Genomic DNA, 9,941 nt, shown 5'->3' with positions numbered 1-9,941 from the left:
AGCGGCGCATGCACAAGAACACCAGCGAAGGCTCGCTTTTCTCTCGTCTCTCTCTGAGCTCTTTCCCCTCTCTGCTTTCCTCTGTCTTCGACTTCCACAGTTCTTCTCTCAAGCGCCACAAAAGGCGCAAGCGAACCGTCGAACGTTCAGCATTGAAGGTTTGCGTCGAGCGCTGCTGTTCCTCACGGCAGAGCGACCGTTTTCCTCCGAGAGAAGCCGCCAGAAGCTCGACGCGAAAAGCCGGTCGATTCTTGCTCGCCTTTTTTCGGCTGCGGCGTACCGAGGTCTCTACGAGCGCAGAAAGTGACCAAGGCCTGGAAGGCGCGATCGCGTTTTTTCGGAAACAGAGAGACGTAGCAACCTCCAAGTCCTCCCCAAAGCCATCCTCGTTCGCGGCTTGCGATCAACACAAGACTTTCCATGTCGTCAAGCGAGCTGTTCAGAAAAAACGTCGCGAGAACGCGTCGCAGTTTGCGGAGGGAAAACTCGAGGGGGGACGCCTGACATCTCGAGAGAGACCGTGACACTGAAGTCTCCGTCGGCAACAAATGCACATTCTTCAACGCCTCCAGTTGCAAGAGACAAACAACGTTCGACTGAATCTTCACCTTCATTAACGCTCCGAAGATGATGCCAGTTGTGAAATACTCCTCGCCACCCTCTTCATCACTACTCACAATATATATACATATATATATATATATATATATATAATTTATAAACATATATATATATATATATATATATAATATATATAGAGAGATGTGAGTGCGCGTCTTTTTACACCTGTATGGTCTCTCTTTGAGCACACCAATAGAAGTCACAGACTTGGACTGGCTCTTGGCCTCTGTTGGCAAAGGAGGAGAGCAGTCCAGCGAGTTGCAGATATTCGTGAGTCTGTTCAAGAGAGGGATCAGGCGAGAGTGAGAAGGATCTTTGGAAAGAGAGACTGACCGCGACTGAGAGTGAAAATCGGGAAGCGATCAAAAGAGATATTGAGTTTTCCAGTTTGCCGTGACAAGGTTGTTGTTGGGATCGGGCACCGGCGGAACGCTGCGCGATCTGAAGTGACTGTTCGGTGTCGCGTGTGTGCTAAGCCTGCGCCTGCATTCGAAACTGTGTGTATGTGGAGGGCGCCTCAGCTTCCAGAGAGGTCGTTTGCAATTTTCTTTTGTCTCGTTTCCTCGCACGGACGAGGGGGGCGCAGGACGGCCCTCGCGCGCGCGTCTCGTATGTCTCTTTTTCTCGGAGGAGTCAACGATGCTGTTTGTGTCTCGGAACGCACTCGCAGAGAGGTACGGCCTTTTCTGGGCCGTTCGGAGGCGAAAAATGGAGAGAGGGAAAAAGGAAAACTCGACATTTCGAGGCGCCTTCCACGCGTCTCGGCAGTCTCTTCAGCCAAGACGTCGACGGTCCAGCAGATCCAGAGAGGCACACACGCCGGACGGACGAAGAGAAGAAGTGGAAGAAACGCGATTACTGCAGCTTGCGCAGCTGCGACTGGGAGCGCGACAGGCTCAGCTGGCGTCTTCTCGCCGCTTCCTTCATGCGACCTGAAAAAAAAAGACCGAGACAAGACACAGAGCACCCGTGAGGAAGCAGACAGACAGAGCGGGCGTCCAAAGGAAGCGACTGAAAGACGCAGAGAAGGTCGCAGGCAAGCCACTTGAGCGTCGACTTGCATCGAAGAACAAAGCGTACGTCGCAACAGAGGCGAGAGCTCAAAGACGCAGGGGAGGCCTTCGAGGAACGCGACGCACCCGGATGAACAGGGCGCAAGTCGACGCGGAGCCGGAGAGCGAACGGACCAGCGACGCGCGACAAAGCGAAACGTAAAAGGAAACGCGAGCACCGAACTCAGACACACACACACACACACCAACAGATCCACCTCTCCACGCAGAACGGGGCATCTACAAAGGTGCATGCGGACATGTACAAACCTGAAGAAGAGGGGATGCATCTCGACTGACATAGAGCTTCGAAGCGACGCGGCGCGATCTAAAAGGAGCCGTTTGCGTCTCGTCGCCCTCACACATCCTTACAAACATATAAACCTACAGATATAGGATACATTACATTTACACGGGGAGAACTCGAGTGCAGCGGAGAGCCTTTCTGGCGGTCGTGGAGACGCGAGTGGATTCGCGAAAACGCACCGATTGCCTTGAGACCTTCGTCGATGAAGATGACCGGCAGCGACCAGACGACGACGTAGACCCAGTCCACGGCAGTCAGAGGGACGACTCCGAAGACGCGGCTCTGAAACAGCGAGAGGCTCGACAGGATCTCAAATGAGAACAGGACGGGAGAGCTGCCGCAAGAACGCGTTCAGAGAGGACGCTGTCAAGCAAGAGGCAGCTGCACTGAGGAGGACTACGTGACGAAAAAAGGACGCAGCAGAGAGTTGCGCAAGCCGCAGCGCGACGACGACTCCATGAGGCCCCAGGCTGCGGCACCAAGAACCGAGTGGCGAAGGACGCTTACGAGAAAAGGAATGTAGAGGATGCAGCAGTGAACGGCGATGGAGAGGACAGTGGCGACGACGAGGTATGGATTTGTCTGAAGAGAGAACCGACATTTCGGATTCACATCGTTTGTTGAATCGAATCGGACCAGTTCTCCAGAAGCCGCCGACTCGAAGGTCCCTGGAGCAGCTGCTCCCTGTTCCTTCAATTCGCCTTTCGCTTCTCCCCTGTCGTCCAGAGTGCATGCGAAAAACGCTTCCCCACATACAACAGAAAAGAAGCCTTCGCTTCCCTCCGTCATTCCGCGTTTCCCTCTCGTCACACATTCGGCGGAAGAGCCCACGACTCAGAGCCGCCGCGCCTGCTCGAATACGCGCGTCTACGATATCTTTTTTCCGCGAAAAAACAAAGTTTTTTTTCGAAAAAAACTTCATGAGTGCGACGCGCCTACCCAGGGCGGGAGTTGAAGCAGCGACGCGTCTTCGGAGAGAGCATTGAACGCGTTGAACATCTCAATAACCACCAACACCGTCAGACTCAGAGAGCTCGCCTGCAGGACGAAGAGCGCACACAGCCATCGCAGTGAAGGCAGCTAGCTACGCTTCTTCCACTGACAAGCAAAGGAACAGTCTTCGACCTCGAAGCGCTTCTGCTCCAGTGCTCAGCTCTCCCTTTTGATCTCCTTCCCCCTTTGTGTATGGCGTCTGCGAACGGGGCGGCATATCGCTTCGCCTCTGCAGAGAAGCCGCGAGCAGCAGTGTGCGAGGGGAGAATCTCCAGCCGCTCGGCCTGCTGCTGATCCACGTCTCAGAGGTCGGTGTTTCCTTCTGGCAGCGTGCATGGGCGCATTTTGCTTTGGAGGACATTGACTACACAGAGGGGAGACGCCTGCGGCGTTGTTCCACACACTTTGTCTCTGCGTTTCCTGAGCGGCCCTCTCACCTTGACTTTGCCGACAGTGAAGAAGGAGCAGGGATCGTCGGCCTTCATGCCGTACACGGGTGCGACTTGGAAGTCCTCCCAGGAAGGGCATTCGTTCCAGTGCATAAGTTGCTTCAGCGATACGAGGGTATGGGGATCTGCTCCGTTGTCGAGCCCAGTCACGAACCATGAGACGAAGATGCCGACAGTGCTCAAGCCGACGTAAATGCCGATCAACAAGTAGCGAAGGAAAATCCAGTTGCTGATCAACTTGTCTTCGCGGTGGCGCGGCTCTCGCTTCATCACGTCCAGGTCCGGGGGGTTGAAACCTGAAGACGAAAGGGGGGAGGGGGGATGGACAGAGACAAGAAGACTTGGCGCGCATTCGTACACCCACCGCGGAAGTCGCTTAGGCTTACCAGCCTGAGAGAAAACTCCCAGACGCGGTCACCACTGTCTCCGCCGCGACGACTAGGGCAAGACAACAGCCAACAAAGGCGAAAAGAGGTGGAAAACCATTTTCCCTGCGCTTCTCTGACCCAATGGAAACCGAATATCGAAAACGGCGCTTCACTTGCGACTTCCAAGCATGCATGCAGTCCCGCCCTTGGAACGGCATGAATGTCGCGTAGACACTCACCCTGATGCCGATACTTTTTGACACAAAGATGCAGGCACCAGAGATAGGCAAGCAGAGAACTCTCCACACGGGGAAAGCGCGGAGACCGGCGTCGTTCGCTCAAGTGTATTGTGCTCTTCGTTGTGTGATGCGTCTGGCGAGAGCGGAGGAGGCGACGTTTCTTTATGCAGCGTCATAGGAGATAAACTCTGAACGGGCATGCTTTGTACGGAGGATTTGACAACTTCTTTCCACCACTCTGTGGTGGCGGTGGGGGTTCGGAAGTCGTCCGCTCACGAACGAACGCGACCTTCGATTGTCGAGTGCCATCAGTGAAGTCGTTTGGTCTGATCCTCAGTACGCAGGAAGCTAAACAGATACAAGGAACTTGACAGAACTGTGAAACGGAGTCGCTGCCTGTTTTGTTTCTCGAGAAGTCTGGAATTCCACCCACCTAGTGCAGTCGCAGGCGGACCGTCGGTGACAAGGTTGACCCACAGCAGTTGAACCGGAGACAGTCCTGAGATATAAATCGAAAAAATAGGGAAAACCTCGCTTCACGATTCCGGCAACGAACTCAGCAGGCTCCCTTCCAGGGTGTGTTTGCCGCGTCCAAAAGACTTAGCGCCGGGAGTCTGGAATCGGCGACCGGTGTCGCTCGCTTGAGCATCGGAAGAACAGAGAAAAGACAACAAACCTCGAGGCAGACACCACAGTTCGTCGAAAGTTTTTCCTTCACAGTCCTCCGACCTTCCGGAACACCAAGAGCGGCGGTGAAAAAAATGGACGCCACTTCGCCGATGTTGCTGCTAATCAGGTACCGGATGAACGCCTGAACGAAACAGAAACAGTCTCTTTTCACTCGTCCACGACAGCCACTGGGTCTTCCTCTCCTCTTCAATCATGTCGCCCCTCCTCCTGCCCTAGAAACTCCGTGAACAAATCCTATCTACACACACATGCAGACGAAAGGATCTAAACACAGGCACACCTACATGTACGCACACCCACATACATATATATATATATATATGCATATCTATATGTGCATATATGCATATATATATGTATGTATATGCATATATATATATATATCGAAATTGGAGTATCGTTTTGTACGAAAAGTGGATTGGTCTGCCGCGTTCGTCCCCGATTTCTGTCGCTGCTCACCGGCCTGCACACATGTGCGCGTATACATGTTTTCCCTCGCTTTCTTTTTTCTTTCTGCTCGTTTCTGTTCTTTTTGCGCGTTTTTTTCCACTCCTTCTCCGTTTGCCTCCCCTCGCTTTCTGTTTCCTTCGTCGCGTTGAAGCCGTCCGTGACCTGCTGGTTTCTCTGCGCATCCTTCTGCTTCCTCACCTTCATGTTGTTGTAGATGGACCGCCCCTCTTCGACGGCTGCAACGATGGTGCTGAAGTTGTCGTCTGCGAGAACCATGTCCGCGGCCTCCTTCGCAACTTCGGTGCCGGCGATTCCCATCGCGACTCCGATGTCTGCTTGCTTCAACGCAGGCGCGTCGTTCACACCGTCCCCAGTCATCGCCGTCGTCTCTCCAAGCTCCCTCAAGAGCCGAATGATCATCTGCTTGTGCTTCGGCTCCGTGCGAGAAAACACCACTCCGTCTGAACGAAAGTGCCAGGCAGAAAAATGTGAAAACCGCAAAGAACGCTTCAACCGAACCTCTCACCCTCTCGCTCTCCACATATACAAATATACACTCGTACAAATACATATATGCATACACGCACATGCATATATATATATATATATATATATATATATATATATATATATGTATGTATGTATGTATGTATGTATGTATGTATGTATGTATGTATGTATGTATATATGTATGTATGTATGTATGTATGTATGTATGTATGTATGTATGTATGTGCATTGCTGGATGTAGAGATCGTTTCAGTCCCATTCACAGATGTACTCACGGATGACACATTCAGCCGCATAAAAAACATAGGTAAATATACCCATCTATGTATGTGTATAACTAGGGGTATATACATGGAGGCTGCTCGAGAACGTCTGCATTTCCAGTTGTTGGATTCGACTCGAAAGGAAGTCGCGTCGGAAAACGCTGCAGACAAATGGTCCTCAGTCCAGTACACAAATGCACACCTAATCCTCCACAGAAACTCGGACATCCCGAATATCTCTCTCTCCCTTTCTCCATCTATCTACATGTATGTCTGTTTGCGTAAATTTATGGCTATTCTTGGCATACCCTGAGAGAGGACTTCTTTCTTCTCTTCAAGAGAAAGGCCTTCGAATTCTTTGCCAGTGAAGGAGCAGTTCCCGACGCATCCGTCGTCGACAATGTGAATCATGGAAGCCACCGCCTCCGCCGTCAACTTGTTGTCTCCAGTGATCATCACCACCTTGATGCCCGCGCCTGAAGTGCATTCAGAGAGCAGCAGCGAACGAGGAAGGACTGGCGCAGACCCAGGAGACAGAGAAGACCGAGGGACGCCACAGAAAGCTCCGCGAAAAAAAAATCAGGAGAAACCGCCTACCTCTGCATGCGTCGATCGCAGCGCTGACTTCCGGTCTGGGAGGATCCATCAACCCCACAAGGCCGAGGAAGATCAAGTCGCTCTCAATCTTTGCGAAGTTGGCGGCGTCTTCCAGAAGTTTCTGGAAAAGAGAAAACGGAACCACCGAAACAACACACACATAACGAAAAAGAAGTTCCTCGCTCGAACCTCGAAGTCGTTGTTCCACTCACGCGCGTACACAGCTGAAACTCGAGACCGCAAAAATGGAGAGCAGCATGCGAGAAAAACGGTGCACTGCCCAGTGCCTCTCCGGTGCATGCGTCCAGACTGCTCAGAGAAAAGTTATCAACTCCTCTGTGCCGGAAAACTGGTGCAGAAACAAACATCCAGAGACATGTAAACCTACCGAAATACAGACATACTTCTCCGTCTTTCTTTCCCTCCATCTATCTATCTATATATATATATAGAGAGAGAGAGAGAGAAAGAGACATACATATGAATGTGCATAAACATATGCAGAAATACCAGTACTAACGCGTTTCTTTCTCGACACACCCAAATTTATCTATAGACCAATATGCTCTTATATGTATGTAGCTTCATATACATGGCCATGTGAACGTACACATTTCCTCGACATTCATACACTCATGCACAGGCACTGGTAAATTCAAACATATTTATGCATTTATATATATATATATATAATTTGGAGATTTTCATTTCTGAGGACTTGAAGGCAGGAAAACGAAACTCGAGCGCGCGAACTTACGCGAGCAGGATGCCTTGATTCGCTTGGACTGGCAGAATCGTAGTCAGCCAGTTCGCCACAGTCGCGCTTCATCGCGAGCGCCAGAGTGCGGAGTGCGTCTGCCGCCATCGTGTCCACGTCGTTTTGGATCTTCTTGCGAATCCCCTCTGTCAACGCGGTCACTGTTCCGTTTGGAAGAAGCACAGAGGTACACCTGGACGCGAAAGACAACATACAAATCGCCAGATCTGACACAAGGGTGATCATATCCATGCCGACGGATGCATCGTATCATACGTACGACTATACCTGCGTAGGTCGACATACACATGAACATACATCTACATCAACATGCATACACATTTACATACATCCATATATATATATATATATATACAAACATACATATACAAACATATATATATATATATATATATACATATTATATCACTAGAGAGGCAGGTATATGCATGTGGATTCATGAGGGGAAAAGCATATATGAACATATGCAGAAATTGGTTTTTATGTTCAACATTTTCCGCTTTGTCTGGATCAGGCAAGAAGGCTGGCGTCGGTACACAATTGGAGGGAAGGCGAGAAGCTTCGAGTACGCAGAGAGAGCTGACGAATTAACATTCGGTTCTTCGAACCGCGACTCGCTCTCTTGTTCGCAGGTCCAGTCGTTGTGGCTGTTCTGGTCTCAAAAAAAAGTTTGTCGCCGAATCGCTGCAGGCGAACGAGGCGCGTACCTCTCGAGAACAGACTCTGGGGCTCCCTTGACGAAGAGCGTATTTTGCGAGCTGTTCCGTTCGCGGCACAAAACGCTCATGCTCTTTCTCTCGCGAGTAAATTCGAGAGTCGCCAGAGAGTTCCACGAAGACGCCCAGTAATCGCTGAAAAACCGCAAAATAGAAAGCGTTTCGCTCTCGAATCGGCACTACGTCTCTCTCTCTTGCACGCCAGACCCCCCGCTGTTCTCTGTTGTTTCTTGCCTCTTTCTGTGGTTGCAGGAGAGCTCGAAAAAAGCCGTCGCCACGCAGACGAGGAGTCTCCGAGAAACCCAGCAGAAACCGGTATCTCTCCGTCGACCTCCAAGTCGCTCTGCAACTCTTTTCTGTTCGTTTTTTTTCGCTGCCTGTCCAATCGCGGACCGTCCTCAGGGGGTGCAGCACAAGCCAAGAGGAGCTAAAACCAGGCGAGAAAAGGAGTTCAGCCTTTGTCTACCTCTCTCCTCCTGATCCCTCTCGTTCCCCTTTGTTCGCTCTCTTCCCCTTTGTTCGCTCTCGTTCCCCTTTGTTCTGTTCTCGTGTCGCCGTGCCCTGTGTCTGCGACCTCTTTCGTTTGCTTTTCCGTTTTTTCACTGACCAGAAAGGCATCGGGGCCTGTTCCTTTCGGCCTTCGCACTGGAGGAAGCGGGCGTTGAGCGTGCTGTCTGTACACCCGAGTTTCTCGACGAGGACGAGGAGCGCGGCTTCAGTCGGTTCGCCGAGACGCGTAAACTTCATGCCTTGGCTGCCAGGCGCAATCTCCAGCCGCGCTTCGTTGCACAGGGTCGCACACCTCGCGAGCCACTGAAGATTTTGGTCAGTTTCTTCGATGTGGTGGAACTTCCTTCGTTGACTGTGCGACGACCCCGCGTAGTTGACAGCGCCGATCGGCGAGTAGCAGGATCCCTCACATGTGTACTCGTCAGTCTGGACAGGCGGAAAGGCACACAGCGCACGACGGGGGCGTGTATCGGTGAACGAGCAGCCTTTTGGTCTGCGGCTTTCCTAGTGTCTGGCCTCGCCAGAAAAGCGCGAGAACTCCGACGCAATGCTGTTTCGACGGCGCGAACGCGAGACGCCGACATGCTCAGCGACCCTGCAGCGACCTGCCTCTCTGTCTCCTCGACGCAGAGATCGAGAGCACGCAGAACGAACTCTTTCTCTCCACACCACTCAGACACGGATTCACAGAAAACGCAGCTTTCGCACGTTTGACCTACGCACAGATGCGGTCCGACCGTCCTTCTACACATACACACACCGTGGCGACTGGCAGACACCGCGGAATCCCCGGCGCCGGCGTTCAAGCGACGACCGTCGCTCTCGTCTCCCGGAAATGCACAAGTTCATCTGAGGAGCAGGCAAGACGCGGGGACGCCACCGACTCGGCTTCGACCTCCAGACACGGTGCGACGAAGAACACAAAAACAGACCCTCTCGCCACAGACAGACAGAAAGACAGACAGAGAGAGAGAGAGTCTGCGCTTTTTTTTCTGTTCTCCTCCTTAGTGCAGGCGCGTCCTCGTCCCTCTCTCCTCCGTTCTCTCTCGCGTTCTCTGTTTGAGGGCCCGCGAGTTTTTTCTCGTGTCTTTTTCCTTACTCCGTGGCGCATGTTGGGGACGCAGAAGCGGACGCAAGTCATTTCGTTCGTCGTCAGAGTGCCGGTTTTGTCGCTGCAGATGACGGTGGTGCATCCGAGTGTCTCGACACTCGCGAGCTTTCTCACGATGGCGTTTTTCTTGGCCATTTTTCGTGTGCCCAGTGCGAGGCAAGTCGTGATCACGGCGGGAAGTCCCTCCGGAATCGCTGCGACTGCCAAGGCTACCGCGATCTTGAAGTAGTAAATGCATCCCCGCAAAAAGCCGCCATGCACAGGATCCGAAAAATGCTGAAGACATA

The 9,941-nt window shown here is 52.0% G+C and overlaps 1 protein-coding gene across 1 annotated transcript in view; it reads right to left on the bottom strand.

Moving 5' to 3' along the window:
• Nucleotides 1–1,232: 1,232 nt before the first annotated feature.
• Nucleotides 1,233–9,941, bottom strand: part of TGME49_230420 (sarco/endoplasmic reticulum Ca2+-ATPase) — a gene marked incomplete at its 5' end in the record, with an annotated part of 13,263 nt that continues 4,554 nt past the window's right edge. The window contains 14 exons of the mRNA XM_002367912.1: nt 1,233–1,553; nt 2,160–2,262; nt 2,488–2,562; nt 2,920–3,018; nt 3,411–3,718; nt 4,463–4,528; nt 4,759–4,840; nt 5,368–5,630; nt 6,251–6,418; nt 6,540–6,660; nt 7,297–7,489; nt 8,025–8,168; nt 8,641–8,969; nt 9,643–9,930. Coding sequence (XP_002367953.1) covers nt 1,477–1,553; nt 2,160–2,262; nt 2,488–2,562; nt 2,920–3,018; nt 3,411–3,718; nt 4,463–4,528; nt 4,759–4,840; nt 5,368–5,630; nt 6,251–6,418; nt 6,540–6,660; nt 7,297–7,489; nt 8,025–8,168; nt 8,641–8,969; nt 9,643–9,930 — 2,316 coding nt within the window. The 3' untranslated portion in view covers nt 1,233–1,476. The remainder of the gene's footprint in view (nt 1,554–2,159; nt 2,263–2,487; nt 2,563–2,919; nt 3,019–3,410; nt 3,719–4,462; nt 4,529–4,758; nt 4,841–5,367; nt 5,631–6,250; nt 6,419–6,539; nt 6,661–7,296; nt 7,490–8,024; nt 8,169–8,640; nt 8,970–9,642; nt 9,931–9,941) is intronic.

Source organism: Toxoplasma gondii, chromosome VIII (genome assembly GCF_000006565.2).
Source record: "Toxoplasma gondii ME49 chromosome VIII, whole genome shotgun sequence".
In the NCBI taxonomy this organism is placed as follows: Eukaryota; Apicomplexa; class Conoidasida; order Eucoccidiorida; family Sarcocystidae; genus Toxoplasma; species Toxoplasma gondii.
Note: the sequence above shows the minus strand (reverse complement) of the source record. Positions and strands in the feature narration are given on the sequence as shown.